This window comes from Spermophilus citellus, assembly GCF_964194105.1.
Source record: "Spermophilus citellus genome assembly, chromosome: X".
In the NCBI taxonomy this organism is placed as follows: domain Eukaryota; kingdom Metazoa; phylum Chordata; class Mammalia; order Rodentia; family Sciuridae; genus Spermophilus; species Spermophilus citellus.
This window is the reverse complement of record NC_138190.1, coordinates 37,812,174-37,833,635: the sequence shown is the minus strand read 5'-3', so window position 1 is coordinate 37,833,635 and position 21,462 is coordinate 37,812,174. Positions and strand designations below refer to the sequence as shown.

The window sequence follows — 21,462 nt, the reverse complement described above, 5'->3', positions numbered from 1 at the left end:
ACTCTAGGGATTCAACAAATAGACCCAGCCACTCGCCCCAAACAACAAATAGAAAAATTGTGAAACAGTAAACATACTTTAATCACTGTAGCTATACTGAAAAGGCAAGAGGGACCTGGGTCCTTAGCCCTGTCTTTGAGAGGCTGACAATGACTTTAATGTTTTACAGAAAGGAGAATAAGTGCAAGGGTTGGGGTTTGCCTAGCTGGAAGATTTGCACAGCTGCTAAAGCAGGAGATCTTGATCTGGTTCATCATCTCAGGATTGGTCAGGTGGGGCCTGTCAGTAATAAGAAAATTGCTGTTGCCTGGGAGGTAGTTTCCATGCATCACAAGATGTTTATCAATCACATCTGTTGTTTCTGGATTCCTAGGTGACTCAGAGCAAAGGAAACAGATACAAAATGGAGGCAGAGATGCAGTCAAAAGTGAAGTCCTTGTTAAATTTAGAATACTATGTGGCTGGAGTGGTGGTGCACACTTATAATCCACTGACTGGGGAGGCTGAGGCAGGAGGATCACAAGTTCAAAGCCAGCCTCAGCAACTTAGAGAGGCTCTGAGCAACTTGGCAAAACCCTGTCTTAAAATAAAATTTTAAAAAAGAACACTGTGTTTTCTATCAATGTCCAAATTTTTTAATATTCTCCCCCTCTTTGAGGCACTTAACTCTCTTCTGTTCTCTTTGTGCCATGTGTTTGGAGAGTTTACTTTTTATCACCTTGCTCCTCTACCCCCAACACTCTGTAAACCACCTTCATGAACATTAATGTAAATAAAATTACTGTTAGTATTGCCCTCATCTCTTCCTAGTTACTCTCTATAGTCACAGCAAAGATAATTTGCTTTTTCCAATCTATTTTATTTTATTTTTGGTACTGGGGATTGAACCCAGGGGTGCTTTAACCAGTGAACTACATCTCCAGCCCTTTTTATTTTTTGAAACAGAGTCTGGCTAAATTGCTGAGGCTGGCCTTGAAATTGCAATCCTCCTGTCTCAGCCTCCCTAGTCACTGGGATTACAGGCATATGCCACAACACTCAGCTTCCAATCAATTTTAAATGAAAGGAGAACAAATAATTGAAGCTAACAGGTTAATTATTTGCACAGATATAGTAAGAACTAAATAAACACAAGTTTCTTAATAGTTAATGGAAATTAGTATCAGATTACACATGATAATAAAGGTAAACAATTTGATTTATAAGGATATTACATACTTAAGAAAATTCTTTCTCACTTAACAAATAACAGAAATGTAAGCTTGCAAGCTATCTAAATGAAAAGAATATTAGTAAATAAGAATATTATTTTTAAAAGTACCAGGATTTGAAAGGTCAAGTGAAATAATGCAAGTCAATGTTTTAAGTAATACAGCGTATACTAGATATTCTTGATCTTCTATTAAAATAAATACTGAGAGGGCCATTTTGTTTAATTGCACAGCAAATTCAGATACAATGCAAGTTGGAAATAAGTTTCAGAGCCTGGTGTGGTGATACATGCCTGTAATCCCCTGGCTTGGGAACCTGAGATAGAAGGATGGAAAGTTTGAGGCCAAGTTTAGTAATTTAGAGACCCTGTCTCCAAAAAAAAAAAAAAAAAAGAGGGTTTGCTGGGAATTTGGGAATCATAGTTCAGTGGCAGAGTGCTCGCATAGTATGTGAGAGGCCCAGGGTTCATTCCCTGGTACCATAAATAAATAAATAAACAAACAAATAAATAAATAGTTTTGGGCTAGGATATATGAATTTGGGTTAGCTGTTTGGTCACCATCATGCTTTTACATTCTGTAGAATCCCATGGAGTTTTTGAGTAAAAAAACTTGATCTTATTGCTGTCAGATTTAAATAGAATGATTTTTAAAAATTATGTGCTCTTGAGTAACTCCTATGAGGCCAAATCCAAGGACTTCCTCTTCTTCCTCTTGACTTCCCGACAGAGTATATGGAGAGAAAGCAGGTAATAAGGTTCTGATTCCCAGCAGCAGGGTATTAGAAAAATTTGTCCCTTTGGTGAGTGAAAGGAAAGTGACCACAACACTCGGAGCGACCAAGAGATCTTTTTGCAGCAGTGCAACAGAGGAGAAGAGAGAGAGAGAGAGAGAGAGAGAGAGAGAGAGAGAGAGAGAGAGAGGGCAAAAGCAAGAGCAAGAGAGACAGAGAGAGCAAGAGAGCAAGAGAGAGAGGGGCCCAGCAGGAGGGAGTTTTTATAGCCCAAATCTCTGGTCTGCAAGCTGCCTTGTTGGCACAAGGGGGGTTAAGTGTTCAGCCTTGAGTGGGGGTTGAATGTTCAGCTTTGACGCAAACAGGTGATAAAGGACCAGACAGAAGGAGGTTTAAGTGCGTGGGCCATCCTGCAGCTAACATTTGTTCAGCCTGCCCTGCAGATAACATAGTTCAGCCTGTTCTGCACCTAACATTCCTCCCTTTTTGTTTTTCTAAGTGACACGGGGGACGTTGTAAAGTCCTCTAGCTACTTCCTGCTTAATGGTGGGCAGCGTGGAACCTAGAAGGGAAAGTGGAGGAATGTTCAGGGGACAGGTCTGTGAACACCAGGGCAGCCAGAAATAACATCCAGTGGCTATAGACAGTTATTTCGGAAGGGACAAAGTCCATAAAGGTTTCTTGAAGCCACAGGTTGTCAATGGCATCAAACCATTTCTGAGCAGAGAAGATCTTTGGTATCAGCCATTGGTCCTGTCGTAGGGACTCTAGGAAGTATTGGAGGTGGCTTGGTTGAATCCAGTAACGTTAAGGGTGACAGCCCAATTGCATCCAGTGGAAGGGCAATTGCCTTGACCCATAAACTGAGAGTGTGTGGTGTCATCCTGGTGCCATGTTGCTTGGATGTAGAAGCAGCATCTGTGGTTTGAGATAAAAACTTGAGAGAGAATAATGATTAGTAGAAGAAGAAGAGGGTTGGCGAGAAATTTTGAGTTTGGTGGTCGTGGTGGAAGTCCAGGACTGGAAATTTGGAACAGGTGCCTTTTTAAGGCAGGAGATATAGCACCAGGGAGAGTGGCCCAAAAGCTTGGCCACCATTGGGGTAGTAACTATTATTGTATGGGGTCCTGTCCAGCGAGATTACAACGATTGAGAATGCAGTTCCTGAAGTAAGACTGAGTCACTCAGTTAAAGAGGGTCCAATTCAGTTGGTGGTTGTGCTGGGATTGAGGCAATGAATGGCACAGGAAGGCACCGGTCTGCATGTTCCCTCAGGAGTTTGCATAGAAGTGTGACATTAGGCAGGTAGAACACAAGGGGAGGAGGAGTGATTGGAAAGCTTTGGTTGATTAAGAAAGGGTGCCCATAGAGTAGCTCAAAGGGGCTAAGGTCTGAGGGAGCTCTTGGGGCTACCTGAATTCAGGTGAGGGCCAACAACTGGAGATTGGGCCAGAAGAGCCTGAATTCAATAGCATGTTTAGTGAGATGATCCCTGAGAATGCCGTTAGGCCTCTCAACCTTACCCAAGGATTGGGAGTTGGTGGGGGATGTGGAGCCTCCAAGTGATGTTGAGGCCTTTGGAGACTAGTTGAACAACCTGAGAAGTGAAGGCTGGATTGTTGTCTGACTGGATGGAGGCGGGAAGTTCAAACCTGGGAATGATCTGCTGGATGAGAATGGAGGTGACAGTGTTAGCAATCTCCCTGGATGTAGGGAAGGCTTCTATTCAACCTGAAAAATTATCAACCAAAGTAGGTAGGTAGCGAAGCTTTTTGTGCCTAGGCACATGAGTGAAGTTGATCTATCAGTCTTCGCCTGGCTGGTGGCTCCTCATCTGAGGTGTGGGGAGTTTAGGTTTGATATTTCCTTGTGGGGATATTGTACAGCAGACAGAATAAGCAGAGTGGACCTGCTGGAGAGTAGTTCTCATTCCTATGAAGTGAAAGAGGGGTTGTAAAATCTGGAAAAAAGGGGTTAGAGAGGGTTTTAGATGGGCACAGTCTCTGGAGCCAGAGGAGTTGGTCATGAGTCGTAAGTCTCCATCTTAGGCATCAGGACTGGTAGTCTTAAAGAAGTAGTTGACTGATCAGCTAGTTGGTGAATTTGTGTATCTCATCTTGCAGGAACTTCTATAGGCAATTTAGCAGACGTGGTCCTATTAGTGGTCCTATTAGGAGAAACATAAAGAGGACTAATAGGGGTCCTGTGAGGGGGAAGAGCCAAGGCCATACTTGACTGAACATTCCCCATGGAGACTGTTGGCTAGTTGCTCTCTCCTCTTTTCTAGCTGTTCTTGTCTTTCAGTACTCCCAGGAATGACTGTGTTTTGGCTTAACTGTTTTTGGTAGGTGTTTAAGATCAAGCTGGTCAAAATTGACTTTGTTTTTATCTATTGTTAAGAGTCAGCTGAGTTCCCAGAGGGGTCACCTGTGGGGGAAATTGAGAGCAGCCTCTTAGTTCTGCTAGTGCCATTTGCGCTAGGATGGGTCCAGGGGAGGAGAAGATTGGGGATCAGTGGTTGTGGGTGTTGGTTTGTAGGCTAGAAGAATTTGCAGAGGTTTGCAAGAGGTGCAGAGAGCAGGATTGGATCGGAGCAAGAAGAAAGCCTGGACATAAGCCATCTTTACCCATTTTTCGAATGCTCACAGTAATTGTAGAGATCCCTTAGAATGGAGGGATCCAGGGGCCCAAAAGGGGGCCATCTTCTTTGGTTGTCTAAGGGATAAGTGGGCCAGGCCTGGGTGCTATGTTTGATCAATTTTTTGGGTTTGATGTCTGGTGTCAAGGAGAGGGTTTTGAGGTTATCCAAGAGGCATTGTAGAGGAGAGTCGACCGGCAGAGAGGACACATTACCCATGTCGCAAACGTAGTATAAGGAAGAGGGAAGAGGACGCAAACGTAGTATAGGGGAGAGGGAAGGAGACGCAAAGATAGTATGAGAGAGAAGGAGGAAACTGATTTATTGGCAAAAGGGGCATCCCGCTAGAGCCAAAAATCAGGAGTGCCTTAGTGGCAGGTTCGAGCTGCAGGGTTTGGTCGTCACCGAATCCTGACAGTCGAAGCTCTCATCCTGGACGGAGCCAGAGCCGTGGGAGACCTTGGCCAAGGCTTTTCAGGACCCCTCCTGGAGAGGCCGGATACTCCCAGGGCTGGAAAGAGGGGAGAGAGAGAGACAGGGGAAGAGGGAGGAAGGGGAGGGTAAGTGTCTCTCTAGCGGCCAAGCAAGTCTTGAAGGTGAGAGGACTAGGACTTTATGAGAGTCACCGAAACAATGAAGGTATGGGTGGGGTGATGTTCAGTTCTCTCGAGTGTCTCTGGAGGTTACAGAGTCCTTTGAGGAAGACCTACAAAGCCTATGCTGGTAAACTACCAGCTGGGAAGGGAAGGGAATAAGTTTGAACCCAGGAGTCTATTCTGCCCTAGGAAGGAGTCCCTGAGGGCCACCGTGGCCTTGAAGGCTGTGGTGGGGTGTTTTCCTCCCCGCAGGTGGGCAAAGAGGTTTGCCGGACAATCAATGGTCAGATCCTCCTAACACCACCTTTGGGTTTAGGACTCCAGGAAGGGGAAACTCACTAATCAAAGGTCGGTGGTGGATGGAGTTCTGGCAGTCGAGAAAATGGGTTCAGGCCTGGGTTCAGGCCATCCGGTGAGTGGCACTTCCGAAGGAAGAGGGACCCAAAAGTGGGTTTTAACCCTCTCCCGGGTCTCGGCACCAATGAAAGGAAAGTGACCACAACACTTGGAGCGACCAAGAGATCTTTTTGCAGCAGTGCAACAGAGGAGAAAGAGAGAGAGAGAGAGAGAGAGAGAGAGAGAGAGAGAGAGAGCAAAAGCAAGCGCAAGAGAGACAGAGAGAGCAAGAGAGCAAGAGAGAGAGGGGCCCAGCAGGAGGGAGTTTTTATAGCCCAAATCTCTGGTCTGCAAGCTGCCTTGTTGGCACAAGGGGGGTTAAGTGTTCAGCCTTGAGTGGGGGTTGAATGTTCAGCTTTGACGCAAACAGGTGATAAAGGACTAGACAGAAGGAGGTTTAAGTGCGTGGGCCATCCTGCAGCTAACATTTGTTCAGCCTGCCCTGCAGATAACATAGTTCAGCGTGTTCTGCACCTAACAGTGAGTCCTTGCCTCTTTACCAAAATGTGGCTTGAAACAGCATTTTCTCACATCTTTTTAAAATCCTTTTTCCTCAAGTGATTGAATCCATTAGTGCTCAAAACACTGTTTAAAAAATTATTTTGACACTTTTTAAAATGGTAAGGAAGACTTTATTCAGGACTCTTGAAATAGGTGTCAGGACTACTACAATGAGGATGAAGGGTCCAGCTCAACAGTAAATACAGCAAAGACAGCTGAGGATTTATAGTCAGTGAAGGTCTGTGTGATCAGATAACACATGCAGGATGGGGAATTTGAATGGATATTGAGGGTGATTTGACATCAAGGGGTCAGGGGATTCTCAGTAACCTCACTTAGCAGTAACCTTTTTTTTTTTTTTAAATTGTTTGGTAGTTGTAGTTGGACACAATACCTTTATTTTATTTATTTATTTTTATGTGGTGCTGAGGATTGAACCCAGGGCCTCACATGTGTTAGGCAAGCACTCTACCACTGAGTCACAACCCCAGCCCCATTTAGCAGTAATCTTGCTACAAGTAGATGAAGCAGGCCAAGGACAGAACCTAAGTGGGTGGCCTAGGGAAAATTTAAAAAGAGCTTCATAAGAGCCTTTAAGTTTTGTCTCTGTCAATACCAACCTGGTTTTCCCTCTACACTACCACGTGCAGCCCCTCCACCCATTTCTCCAGCCCCGAGGCTCTTCAAAACAAAATAACTGAAATTATGATTATGGAAATTCTAGAGGGGGTTGGGAGGATCCCACGCCACGTAGGAGGAGGGCAACTGACTACAACTCCCATAGCCCTCGCGGGGCTAAGAGCCGACTGTCCCTCCCCCCAACCTACCGAGCCACGCGCCTGCGCAGATGGTTTTGCGCGGCGCGAAGTGGGCGGGGACGCGACAACGCGCCTGGAGGAGGAGGAGGTGGAGGAAAAAGAAGAGACCATAGACTTCTACCTCGGCCTAGAGCGGCCCTTAAAGTGCGTGGGAGAGGAGGGCGGGCGGGGACCACCCCAGAACTGGCCGCCGGCGGTATCATGGCGTCCCGGAACCCCCCTCCCCAAGGTGAGCGGCCAGGGCCCGAAGTAGTATTTGGGACGCGGCTCACAGCACTCGACCTTGTGCCCACAGCGCTTATTCCTTCCCTATGACCACCCCTTCCGAATTAGACTTCTCCCTATCCGCTCTGCGGAACTCAGGCGGAGAATGATCCCCCACCCCCAACACAGCCCTACCCGACCTTCACCTCTAGCACTTCATCTCCATCTTCAAACGTGTTGTTTTTATTTGAGACCCATTCTGAAGTGTTTTCCTTTCCTAGAGGAAGACCCTCTCTTTCCACTGATGAAAATGGACCCCGCTCAGACCCTGACCCAACTCTGAGATTGGGTTGAACCCTCATTTGCTGTGTAATTCTGAACTTACACCGGCTCGGGGTCCCCAGGCAATCCCTGGGCCTTTGGAAAGGAGGTGGGGGTTTTATTACCAGGCCCTCTACTGTTGAAGCCCTCCCCTCCCCCCACCCCCAGTACTTAGGATTGAACCCAGAGGCCCTCTACCACTGAGCTGCCTTATTTTTAATTTTGAGACAGGGTCTCTCTAAATTGTGCAGGCTGGCCTTCAAATTGGGATCTTCCTGCCTCAAGCCTCCCTAGGAGTAGCCAGGATTACAATTGTTCACCACTATGCCTGGCTAGTCTCAGGAATTGAGTTAAACAAATTTATTAATTTCTATCTGGGCACATTTACCTTAGGCCAAAAGGAACAGTAAGTTAGATTAAAAGGAAAATGTATAGAACATTTCTGACTTTCCATTGACTCAATTTTATTTTTTCTATTTTGTGTTTTGAAGAATACGAAAGTGATGACGACTCTTACGAAGTGTTGGATTTAACTGAGTATGCAAGAAGACACCACTGGTGGAATCGAGTGTTTGGCCACAGTTCGGGACCTATGGTAGAAAAATACTCAGTAGCTACCCAGATTGTAATGGGTGGCGTGACTGGCTGGTGAGAACATCTTTTTCATTAAATTTCATTGAGAGCCTGACTATTGTCCTTCTATAAATGGGCCAGAGTCACCATGCACATTCAGTGGGTCTACACTGTTAATTTCAGAAGAGAACTACTTTGAGGGGTTTCCTTGTGATCCAAGTGGTGTGATCTATCTTCAGAAACTTCCTGTTGGATTTTGGTGATCCCCTTCCATGCCCACCAATATTTCACTCTTTCCTCCTATCCTTCCTTTGCTTTTTTAAAAACATATTTCCTGTTTCTCAAGTTTAGCAAATGTGGATCTGATTCAGTGATAGTGAGTAGATAGGAAGAAATATATGAAAAAAACTATATATAAATTTTTGCTTGCCATTCAGTGCCAACAACTGGAAAAACCTGTGAGAAACTCCTGTAGCAGAACTGGCCTCTATAATTGTCAACCTTGTAGAGAGCAGTATAAATGCTAGGTAAAAATTATCGATGAAAGCTGGCTCTGTGACACATGCCAGTAGTCCCAGCTATTTGGGAGACTGAGGCAGGAGGATTGCAAATATCCAGGCCAGCCTGAGCCACTTAGGGAGATTCTGTGTCCTAAAGGAAAAAAAAAAAGGGCTGGGGATATAGCTCAGAGATAGTGCTTCAAAAAATTAATGATGATACAGCTCACATTTTTTGTGGGCTGGTTCAGATTATGATAATGCTTTAAATAAGAACTGTTGAATATTCTATGTTGGAATTAAAGGACTCATTGCTTACTGATGTAATAATATTGTGGGGTACATTAAGGAGTAGTTAATAAATAAGCTAACCAAGTAACATCAGACCACATAATTACACAGTTGCTACTATTGATCTAATTCTGTTATTTTTGGAACAAAATATTACTTGGGTAATGGAGTAGGCAAAAGCAAGTTGAATTCTTTATTTTGAAAATGTTCATGATTGTAGAGAATTTTTAAATTTAGAGTGCTTGCCTTGTGAATAATATTTTTTTCTTTAGACTCTGTTAAATTCATCTCACATTAATTTATATATTAACATTTCCATTTAATAAGTGTAAATTAAAATTTTTGATTTGTATTTTATGTGCTCAGAATGATGGTGCACTCCTCTATGCCCTTTTATAAATGCCTTTTTTTAATGATAGAAACAGCTATTGTGAAGATTCTGTGGCACAGAGTTGCAGTATTTATTACTGATGTGTATTTATTAATGCTGCTGCATGAAAAAAAAAAAAAGCCTGCAATTGGAAGAGAGATTTCTGATCAGGGCTGATTCAGATAATTTGATTTAGATAATTTGCCATAGGTTGATTGTACCTCTTTCTCCATAATTCAGGGTATGGCCTTCTGTTTAAATAAACCCATAATTTGATGCCCTGGGTGATTGGTTAAAGTCAGGGCCAAAAGCCCAATATTAAAAGATACTAAATAATTGAGAAATAGAATTATCAGGTCATTGTACATTTTCATCTTGTAGACACTCCTTTATAAGAAGCCCCATAATTGGCAGAAGTTTGCTTGGATAGCCTAGAGACAAAGCAGCAGAATTTAGTAGGTCCATCTTAGTGACTAATACCATCAAACAATGATCAATACAAGCTTGTGGAGTACCCAACCTGGATATGTAGAAACCTGACTATTTGCTGCTTCTCTTTTTTCTGAGTCTTTATTGCTGGCTCCCCTATGAGGGACATATTCTTGATAGTAATATATACTTTTGGAGTATAGCCAGATGCCAGCCTAAGAGCTGTGTAATAGGATGTTAATATTATACAGATGATTTTTTATAATGACTTTAAATTCAATATAGTAAATTTTTAGAATTTTCTGAGGGGATAAAATTGATGTGATATTATATATTAGTATATATTAATATGTTGTATATTATAATATTAAGGAGGAATGGTTAGTGAGACATTAACTTAACCAGTTAACAGAAGCTAAGGAAATTATATTTAGCTGTAGGTAGCCTTAGTTTTGTGGTGTGTGTATGTGTGTGTGTGTCTAGAGCCTCACATGTGGTAAGCAGGTGCTCTACCAACTGAGCTACATCCCCAACCCCATTATACATTTTTGATCATAAGAAATTAAAACTAATATTAAGATGGGGTGGTTGCTAGGAGATATGGAAGGTGTGAAGACCAGTTAGTGTGCCTTTAGAGTGGTCTGGAAGCAAGGTAATAGAAGCCTAAACTGTTACCGAGGTAATGATGCCCTTAAGAATGGAAAGGAAAAAAGAGTCAGATAATGTTTTGGATATAGAACTTGGCAATCAGTTGTACCAAGAATGAAGACGGTAGAGTCCTGAGACAAATGTGAGGTGGCAGGCCTGGAGAATGGTACTAATAAATTGTGACTTTAGCAACAGTTTTTTGGTTGGAAAGATGTTTTTGCATATGTGGTTCTAGGTACTGGAGAAGCCCATCATGTAATTTCAAATGTAGGAAGGTATATTAGTTTTCTAGGACTGTTATAACTAAGTACCACAAACCTGGGGGGTTAAAACAACAGAAATTTATCTCTTACTGTTTGGGGGGCTAGAAGTTTGCAGTCAAGGTGTCAGCAGGCTTGGTTCCTTCTTGGAGGCTCAGAGAGAGAAATCTCTTTCATGTTTCTCTCCTCACTTCCAGCAATCATTGGCATTCTTTGGCTTGTAAGTATATCACTCTGATCTCTCCCTTTGTTGTTATCACATGGTCATATTCCTTCTGTGTGTCTATGATTCTGTGATATGACTCACATTGGATTAGGGCCTACCCTGTTCCAATATAACCTCATGGAATAATTAATTACATCTTCAGTGAATCTGTTTCCAAATAAAATCACATTTTGAGGTTCTGGGAAGGACACGAATTTTGGGGGAACATGAACTCAGTGCAGAATGCTAGAGTTAGAAATCTGAGATTCTTTTGCACAATATGCATCTGGAATACTAAGGAATATGAGCTCTCTGAAGTATAGGCTGACACTGTTACAGCATAGATGAGACAGCACAGATTTAATATAAAAATAGATATAGATAAGGAGGCTCTGAGAAATGTGGGCTGAAGTGTAGTCATAAAAGTGGAACTACATCTGGACCTTAAAGGGTAGGAAAGCTTTAGATAGGCAGAGTTAGGCAAAACCCCCTAGAACCAGGGAGATTAATAGCTCAAACAAAGATGATAAACTATTTTGAAATTAATTGGGGTGAAGCAGAAGGTTTGGGTAAAGTGGATGTTGGCCAGGTGTATGGAATATCTTGACTATTAAGTAAAAGAAAATAAATCACTTTTATTATAGGAAATTTCAGCTTGCACAAATATAGAATGTGTATGGTGAACCCCCTAAGTATTCATCATTCAATTTCATTAGCCACTCTTACCTATAAATCCTCCTCCTCTCGCCATCTCTTATTTTGCAGCAAATCTCAAACATTTTTAGATTGTGTATTTTTGACTAGCCTATGTGACTAAAGGGAAACATTGAGGGTTTTTGAGCAGACAAGGGATATGATCAAAAGGAATGGGAAGACATTAGGAAAGTAATAAAAAGTAAAAGAGGAGAGGGTTTAGTATATTGATCTCATCTTTTATTATTTCTTTCATTAAAGGTGTGCAGGATTTTTGTTCCAGAAGGTTGGAAAACTTGCAGCTACTGCAGTGGGAGGAGGCTTTCTTCTCCTTCAGGTATGTCAGTTTTATATGCTTGCCTGTGTTTACATAGGTAGCTCTTAAGAACTAAGAATGTCAAGTTTAGCCATTTTACTTCTGTCCACTTTAACAGGATGTAGATTTTTTTCCTTTAGGTGTCAGTATATGGAAAAACTGCAGTGAGTTTTGAAAGCTGGCATCTTCATGAAAGACAACAAATCAAATACTTCTAAGATCTCCAGTTCTAGTGTAGTTTGTTTCCAGCTATTAAAAAGATACCATTTAAAACTTGAAAGTTGAATATAAAAATTCATTTTTTAATTATTACCTAAATGTCTCTTAAAATATCTCCCTAGCTAAATAATCATTTCACCAATAATATAACCTACGTATCCTGGCCATTTTAAACCTCTATTTAAAATTCACATGCATAAAAATTCCGAAGGTCTCTTTTTCCCTGTTTATAGAATTCAAAAGTGCTCTTCTTTTCCTTGTTTCCTAGTTACACAGTTATTCTCCCCAGAGGAAGCTGATATTAACAATTTCTAACATTTTTTTTAAAACTAAAGAACCATAATAATATAGAAAGTAGAAAATTAGGTTTAAAAATAACTATCCATAATCCTATTACTGAGGCAGGTGGATTAAAATTTTAATTTTGTTCATCTTCCTCTGAGTATAAGGTCTAAAAATGCTTTGCCATTAGAGGATGTTTATCAGGATATTATCTGGCATTCATGTCTTTTTGGCATATATATTCCCAAAAATATCATTCCCTGAAGATCAAATATAGTAAATCCAAAAATTGAAAAACTTTGGGAATGAATGTTAGCAACAATTTTAAAGATACAGAGAACTGTCAATTATACCAGATTTAAAAAATGATTGATGCTTACAGCAATCAAAATCTTGACTTCAGTAGCTAAGCCATTGATCCTGTAATAACCAGTGTAGTTGCCTTTATGTTCAAAGGGACCAGATCATGTGTGCAGCACTGAATTTGAGTTATTTATTAAACAGCTTTTTAAAAGATATCTATTTTCTTTTTGTGATATTATTAGTCATAATTACCTCTTAAGGTAAGAGGTGAAAAAGAATATGGTTAATGTCTAAATTTAGTCCTTTGGATGACTTTGCCAGTGTTTATATACAGAAGAGAATTTTCTCTAGGCTGATTTTGACTTGGGTTTGTATAGAAGAACATATTTAATTCTATAGCTGTTTTGAAAACTAATTATTATTGGTGCAAAAGAGTATACTGGACTGGGCCAGGCACAGTGGTACATGCCAGTAATTCCAGTTTACTCAGGAGGCTGAGGCAGGAGGATTGCAAGTTCAAGGTCAGCCTGGGCAACTTAGTGAGACCCTGTCTCAAAAAATAAAAAAGACTGGGGATATAACATAGTAGTAAAGTGCCCCTGGGTTTTATCCCTAGTACTGCCAAAAAAAAAAATAATAATAAGTATTGGACTGAAGTAGTTTTCTAAAATGTTCACAGAGAGAATTGTGTATTTTAATCTACTGTGCAATGTCAGTTTTTCAGAAGTTCATTTCTGTTCACTGAATATAGATAATTCAAACCCACATTTTGCTGGGTCCTGTCTTCCTTAAACTACTTTTTCTACAAATATAATTAGCTTTGAAAACTCAGTAGGAGGAACCTGAAAGAGGAAATACAGAAACAAGTGGCTTTTAGGCTAATTGCCTAATATTTTTTTAGGCTTGATTCCAGATTTTTCAACCTTTACTTACACTTAAAGATAAATATTAGTTTACTTAGAATTTAAAAACTTTTATCATAACACTATTAAGTGTTTCTCAGTAGATATTTATCATACTGCCATCTTAAGGTAAACAATGGGGCCAGGTATAACAGCAAGGCCCAGAATCCCAGCTACAGGAGAATCGCAAGTTCAAGGCCAGCCAGGACAACTTAGAGAGACCCTGCCTCAAAATAAAATCAAAAGGACTGGAGACATAGCTCAGTGATAAAGCACCCCTGAGCTCAATCCCCAGTACCACAAAAATGGGACTTGTCAGAGTATAGGGTTGTTTACAAATACTTGATCCACAACCATTTAGAGATTTCTTGTTCCTTCTCTGTTCCCACTTCTTCACTTGACTTAAAAAAAAATAGACAATGGCATATAGCTGTTTTTACATTTTTGAAGTTATATATGTACATAAGTCAAAGGATCAAATACTGGTACAAGGCTTATTACAGATCAGAGTAATCCTCTGCCTCCCTCTCTACCCTAATTTTCCTCTCCTTTGAGGCAACCACTTTGAACTCTTAGCTGATTTTCCCTTTCCATAAACAAGTTAATTGGACATTTCTTGATCTTTCAGTCTTAGTTTTTAACTATTGGCTTCCCATTATGAAATGTGAGAATTTAGCTATGGTGTATTGAATTGTTCTGTTCTCCCTACCCCTCCTCACATTCTCATACACTTGAATGCTCTCTAGTCATCCTCACCCACACAGTATAAGATGTTATTTCATAATTGTGTTAGATCATTGCCTGGAGGCCACTAAGGATGTCGCATCTCTGAATTTAGGTCTTTAACCTTGTTTGAGAAGGTTTTGGCGGTTGTTTCTTATAGAAAGTTTGGGATTATTTCTCAAGATAACTCCTAGTTGTCTAAATCTTTTATGGTCATATGTATGGAATAGTCCGTCAGTTTAATCTTCTGGACAAACTTGTCCCAGAGTCATTTTTTCTTCTTGTTTTGTAGGCTTGGTATACAGCTTGTATCCTAGGATTTCCCTTCAATCCCATTCTAGATTTTCCCTTTGCTTTTTTTTTTTTGTTTGTTTGTTTCTTTCCAGTACTGAGGATTGAACCCAGGAGTACGCTACCACTGAGCCACATCCCTCAGCCCTTTTAATTTTTTTTATTTTGAGGCAGGGTCTTGCTAAGTTGCCCATGCTGTCCTTGAACTTGCAATCCTCTTGCCTCAGCCTCCTGAGTACCAGATTACAGGACTGTGCCACCATATCTAGCCCTTTTATTAATTTTTATTCAATCATTATTTACACTATTTTATTGCTCAAATTGTTGTAGCTTTGGCCATTGGGAGCTCTTTCAGTTGTGCATTATCTTTTTAAATTTATCTGGCCATCAATGATCAGGTTTGGTTTGGTTTTGTTGTTTTGACTTTTATTTATTTACTTACCTTTGTGGTGCTAGGGATCAAACCCAGGGTCTCACACGTACCAGGCAAGTGTTCTACCACTGAGCTATACCTCCAGCCCTCATTTTTGTTTTTAAACCGGTTCCTGCATAGTTTGTTCCTCTAAGTTTTGTTTTGTGTTGTTCCCCTCTCTCCTCAATGAGGCTTGAACCTGGGGCCTCAAGCATGCGAGGTGAATGCTCTACCACTGAGCTACTACCAACCCCTCCCCTAGATCCTTCCACCCTGTCCCTGCTTGTTTTCTTTGATCTTCAGTTTTCATGTTAAAGGTCTTCCTCCTACCTGATGATGATCCTTGTTATCTTCATTATCCTTCGTTCATATTTAAGAATTGAGCACAAAAAAAACAGATGGGAAGCTTCAAATGTGTGATAAGGCTTTCCATTCTTTGGGAGGTTTAACTAGTCCAAGAAAAATGATCTTAAAGTCTGAAGTTGGGAGTGGGGGGGTATCTTCCCATTGAAACTCACCTATGGTGAGGCTCACAAAAAGCCCTATCTACCTGTTTATAGTTTTTCAGCAGACATGAATCTTTACCTAAAAGCCAGCCTTATTTTTAACTTGGATGCTTTTATTCTAATAAAACCTCTTTACCTAATTTCATTAAATATTTTAATGTTGTAGAAAAGTCAAGTTTTTGTTCAAAAAACAATTGTCACTGCCTCACTTTCTTCCCAGTCTTTTGGTTTGCTTTTCCCTGGAAAGATTCAGATGATTTCTGGGTAGACAAGATTTAAGTGGGTTCTGTACCGTCAGTTCTTGGAGGTACTTGTCAATTAGGTTGAATATATACCCGAAACCCACTGGGGTCACATTACTTATTTTCGGCCATCTCTGCACTGGAGCATGCCGCTCAGTTTGTTGGTATCCTTCAGTTTGATCAGATGAGCCTTCAAAGGAAGATAGCAGTGAACGTCTCAAGAAAATCTGTTCAGTGGTAGTGGTCTGACCAGCCGTAGACAGAGATCATTCTCTCACTCACTAGTAGGCATGATAGGGCTTTTTGGGATAATTTAGCACAGTCCTTTGTTAGACTCTTATTTGAGCCAGGTTAGTTAATACAGCTTTGGGGATTTAGTATTTATCATCATTTATTCATTGTTCTTTATTTATCTGTTTGTCTGACATTATTCAAGACTCTAGGGACATAGACATTCACAGTTCACTGGGTGAAGTAGGTATTGGCAAACAAATTTAATGATCTGGTCAGTGCCGAGCTCAAGGGTGGATGTGGTACTGAGAGAGCAGAGGAAAAAGGCTCTGACTGCTTGGAGGTGTCCAGGAAGGAAGCCCAGAGAGTCATTCATGTCCCTAAGCATCTCAAGGTTTTTCATTTTCCCTGAAACTGTTTGACATTTTACCTTAAAACGGGATTCTTTAAACTCTACAAAATCTTCATCTCAGATAACGCCGGATTTGTTACCTTTTGGTTAAAAGTGGCTATGTAAAATTTTTTCATGTATTGTGTTTTTGAATGCTGTTTGTGAGAATTTGATCTGTCTGATTTAAATGGCTTCCTTTATTCATTTGCTGAGAATTGGGGGTGAGTAGATAAGCCATCACCCCAGGGAATGTAGTTAAGATTTTTGGTTATTTTATCACCAGTATAACTCAAGATTAACTTTTCAAAAAATTTCTTAAAATGTTGAGTCTTGAAAATGACAATTGATTTGGTGATTGCTGGTTAATGGTGGCATAGATAATATTTGGCTTATTCTAACCAAAAAAATAATGAACCTTAGGAAAAGGAGCCTTTTTATGTGTGGTTAAAAGTCAAAGCCATGTATTAAAAGCTTATAAAGAGAAATAGGAATGTAACCCAGTTATAGAGTGTTGGCCTAGCATGCATAAGACCCTGGGTTCCATCCTCAGCACTACAAAATTAAAAAATAAAGTAAAAATTACTGAGTGTAAGCTCAGGAGAAATTATTTATAATGATATACACACATATATATAATGGAATTATAATGGTATATATTGTATATATTCATATGATTATTTATGTTTGATTTTATTATTTTGGGGCACCAACTTGCTGTACTGGCTTATACTCAAACTATTGTTCAGATTTTGCAGTGTCTGGGTAGCACCATATAAGAGTTTTTTTTTTTTTTTTAATGATTAATAGGCATTTAGCTATAGTTGTATTAAAAGGATTTATGGCATGAATCTGTATAGAGCATATTTCTTTTATATTCTACTTTCAAAAGCAATTACCAGAAAGTATTCTTAAGTAAAGAGAGTTAGTGAAGAGCTTTTATCTGGCTACTTTAGATTTCTTTAGTGACCTAATAACTGGCTTCTGATTCATAGTAATTAAACATCTGTTTAATCAAAAGATACTATTTATTAGCTATATAATTTTGAGTACTCTCTGTCCTTTTTAACTAATTCCCTATTCCAAAAGGTATAATAGAATTATAGCATAATTATAATTTTTGGAATCTTTCCCATCATGTACTACATTTTTCTATTTAATTAGTTATTTAGGCTTAATATCTGTTTTCCCTAACTGACCTAGAGCTCTCTGACAGTGGGGCTTATGTCTCCCTTCAATGCTTGGCACAGACTATGCACTTAGTATCGGTTGAATGAATAAATTAGTGAATAAATAACAATTTCTTACAAGTTTCATGGATTCCTTGCAATCTAAATGTTAATACATTCCTGGATAATAGCCATTTTTATTATATTTTTGCAGATTGCCAGTCACAGTGGCTATGTGCAGGTCGACTGGAAGAGAGTTGAAAAAGATGTAAACAAAGCAAAAAGACAGATTAAGAAACGAGCAAACAAAGCAGCACCTGAAATCAACAATATAATTGAAGAAGTAAGAAATATAATTTGGGTTCCTCTTTTTGTTAATGGGTCTCACAGAAAATGTAACTGGGGTTTTCCTTATTTTAAAAAAATGATGTTTTTAGTCATATATCTGGAGTGTTAAGTAAATTTGGGGATCAAACCACCTTTCAAGTCAATTATTATTTGTTTTGGTAGTTAACACAGATTCCCTTTCTCATTTCCCACCCATTTTGATTACATGAAAAAGCTGATAACATTATTCTTCCCCAACTTTTCCTCTGCTTTTATAATTGTAGATGTATGTGTGTGGGGGTGTGTAGAGTAAAATAAAAGTAAAACTACTCATTATTTTCTTCAGCTAGAATAGTTTGAAAATGTATATGCTTTATTTTTGTTAATATGATCAACATATTAGTTTTATTAATTTGTATATTTTCTTATACTGTTTAGAATTGGATACTCCCTTCCTTTTTTTGTTTTATCCTTTTAGCTCCCCCAATTTTTTATTTTGAAAATATTCAAACCAATTGAAAAATTGAAAGATATAAGTGAATACTCAAACACCCTTCACCTATTTACCAAATTGTTCATATTTTGCTGCATTTGTCTGTGTGGGTGACAATTACATTTGTTTCCCTGAACTATTTAATCTGTTATGACTCTTCACCCCTAAATACCTTAGCATGTATCTACTTAAGAGTATGGATATTTTCCTCACAACTACAAATACCATTATGAATCCAAAAAATTTTAACATGATACCTTAATATTTTCTAATATATGGTTCATATAAAGATTTTTCCACAAAATATCCTCTTTAACTTTTTCCAGTTAAGAATTGTGTATTCTCCACCTTTTAGCTAAGACCAGGCATTTGGTTATCATATGCCTCAAGTTTCATTTAGTAGTTTTCTCACCTGTCATCCTTCCCCCTCCCCCAGTCTTTTATGACCTTGACATTTTTTAAGCATCTAGGCAGAATATTCCACAGTTTGTTTTTTTCTAATAATTTCGTTGTGGTTTTGTTTGGGTTAATTGTGTTAATCTAAGCAACATTTTTTATCTTGTATATATATTTTTTTTACTAGCTAAATGGGCTATTAATAAATACCAGGCCTTCTGTGGCCATTTATTAAATAATCTGTTAATGACTTGATGAATGGGCATTTACATCTGCCCTATAGGTAAATTTCTTTTTACCTGTGAGGTTATTGCTGCTCAGATACCAATTATTTCAGTAGCTGAAGAGCTTTCTGGGCCTGGCTGTGACTCTAGGCTTATTCAATTTGTAATGGACAGCTCTGGGATTTTGCTTGGTGTTTGGCACCTGTGTAGTAAGTAGGTACATAGGAATTTTTGCTGAATAGTCATCAAATTAAGCTGAGAATGTTACTTAGCTCCAGGTTCAACAATTAAGAGTATTTTTTCAAATGTATCTTTTTTGTGTGGTAAAATATATTTAACATAAAATTCGCCATTTTAAAATGTACAATCCAGTGGCATTAAGTACATTTACACTTCTGTGCAGTTACTGCCACTGTCCCTTTGCAGAACTTTCTTTTTAACTATTTCAGTGTTCCCATTAAATACAGATTTCCAGTTTCTCCCTCTTTCTTAGTAACCTCTATTCTGCTTTCTGACTTTATGAATTTAACGGTTCATAAGTAGAATCATACATTTGTTCTTTTTTGTCTGTCTTATCTCACTTAACATGTTTCCCAAGTTAATCCATATTGTAACATAATTAAGAGTGTTTTTGTTTAAAATTTACTTTGTTTTTCAGGCAACAGAATTTATCAAACAGAACATAGTGATATCCAGTGGATTTGTGGGAGGCTTTTTGCTAGGCCTTGCATCTTAAGGACATGAATGTTCTACTCTAGTAGTGGATCCAACTGTGAGAGGGAAGTGGTGGCAACAGGGTGATCACTCAACAGCACATGCCACCAGAGTCTCCAGAACAAGGAGAAACAACTAGCTGGACAATACCAGATTCACAACTTAGCATTTTGCCACCTGAAGCTTGGCAAACTAGTATCTGCTGTAAAACAACCTATATGGTATGTGAATAATAGTATTCTGGAGCAAACCATGGCTTTCGTCATTTTTTAAACATTTGCATCTATTTAGAAACTAGTGTGTAAGATATCACCATTGGAGAGAGAAAAAATTGGTTGGATTTATTGCCCAATAAAATATCTTCCTCTTATTTAAATAAGGTGTTCTTCATTGTGCTTTATAGTATAGTGCCAATAATTAAAAACTAGCTTCAGTACTAGAGCTGACTTTTTTTTAAAGCTATGTTTGCAATAAACTGAAGAATTGTGGTGCCCTTTTGTGAAAGACTTTAGAAATAATAGCATTATTAAAGTCATTAAATAGATTCTACTGATGTAATACCAGTCTTTGGGGTTTTTTTTTCCTACAGTTCTTACTATGCTTATATAATAACTGTGCATTTCAAAGAAGGCTCTTCTGAGGAGATATTATATCATGTCTAAATCTCTTTTTCCCATTTTGATGTCTGTGGTTTTAAAAATACTTCTTGTATGTTAGCTTCTAATTTGTTTATTTGTCATCCTGGGCAGAAGTAAGTGGAACACACATAGTTGGGACATTCATTCATTTTATTAACCTTGAGTGTACTTCCTTTTTCATTTCTAAAAATCCTAATTCTTATTTTGGCCCCTTCACCAAAAAGTAAATGTTGCTTTAAAATACTTAGTATAATGTGAATTTACTGTCTGAAGAACCATGATTTTCTATGTAAGTATAAAATTGTAGTTTAAAGAGAATTGTCTCCTTTATCTAGTCTGAGATGTAAATACTAACACTTTCAGGCTTTTTGTAGCATTATGTTGGCTGAACACTAGGCCAGTTTATTTGTTTCTCAGGGCCAACATCATATTCTTTCACAGCTTTCTTAACCCAGAAAGCTTTCTGCATTGTCAGTTTTGTCTGTAGAATACTTAGTTGTAATTGGGAAAAACAACATGGAGTCGTTAGATTGAAAAGACTTTGAAGATATTGAGACTATTGTCATTTGATAGGATATCACTGTAGTATATTTTGTGTATTGTAAACATATGATGTTTTCATACTTTCAAGATTGGTTACAGAGTACTTTCCTTATCGTGAGACTCCTTAAAATTAAATGTGGAATCCATCTTTAATTTCTTCCTTTATTTTCATTAGTGCCTCAGATATAATGCTAAATAAAACTCAGACTTTCTTAATATGATTTGTTCACAAACATTTGTGTTTTCTTTTTTGTGCTTTTCTGTCTATACCTTACTAAGCTTTGCATTGCTGTGAAATTAAAAGGAACAAATGTTCATAAGTATGATCAGGTCATGTTAAGTAGAACCTTGGCTGTTGTTCTGTGTGCCACATCTGCGTGATCTCTACTGTGAGGCAGGCTGTTTAGGGAGCTCCAGTAACTGACTCATTTTGTTCATTCATTTTGAAAATATTTATAGCATCTGTTCTTTTCATGATATACTAGGAAAGTGGGGGACACAAAAATGCCTGACCTCAAGCTTTTAATTAAATGGACACTAAAATATTTTTAATTGAAGAATTATGTAATAGGGCTGGGGGTGTATGTAGCTCAGTGGTAGAGCACATGCTTACATCAAAAACCAAAACAACAACAAAAAGAGAACCTGGCATATGACTTAGTGACAAATGTACATAACTACTTTGAGGGTCCAAATATATGAATGAAAACAGAAAAAGAGAACTCTTCATATTTTCCTATACATTTCAAAATATCTTGT

At 38.9% G+C, this 21,462-nt stretch overlaps 1 protein-coding gene across 1 annotated transcript; it reads left to right on the top strand.

Moving 5' to 3' along the window:
• The first annotated feature begins 6,962 nt into the window (after positions 1-6,962).
• FUNDC1 (FUN14 domain containing 1) lies at positions 6,963-20,924 on the top strand. Its single transcript, XM_081277652.1, has 5 exons — positions 6,963-7,122; positions 7,910-8,066; positions 11,646-11,721; positions 17,583-17,711; positions 19,467-20,924. Exons 1-5 carry the CDS (start codon positions 7,095-7,097, stop codon positions 19,542-19,544), a joined length of 468 nt encoding a protein of 155 aa, XP_081133778.1. The 5' UTR covers positions 6,963-7,094; the 3' UTR covers positions 19,545-20,924.
• The last annotated feature ends 538 nt before the right edge of the window (positions 20,925-21,462 follow it).

Coding starts and splice junctions, on each gene's coding strand:
- FUNDC1 (XM_081277652.1), top strand. CDS start 7,095: ATGGCGTCCCGGAACCCCCCTCCCCAAG. Junction 8,067..11,645: donor ATGGGTGGCGTGACTGGCTG/GTGAGAACATCT, acceptor CTTTCATTAAAG/GTGTGCAGGATTTTTGTTCC. Junction 17,712..19,466: donor TCAACAATATAATTGAAGAA/GTAAGAAATATA, acceptor TTTGTTTTTCAG/GCAACAGAATTTATCAAACA.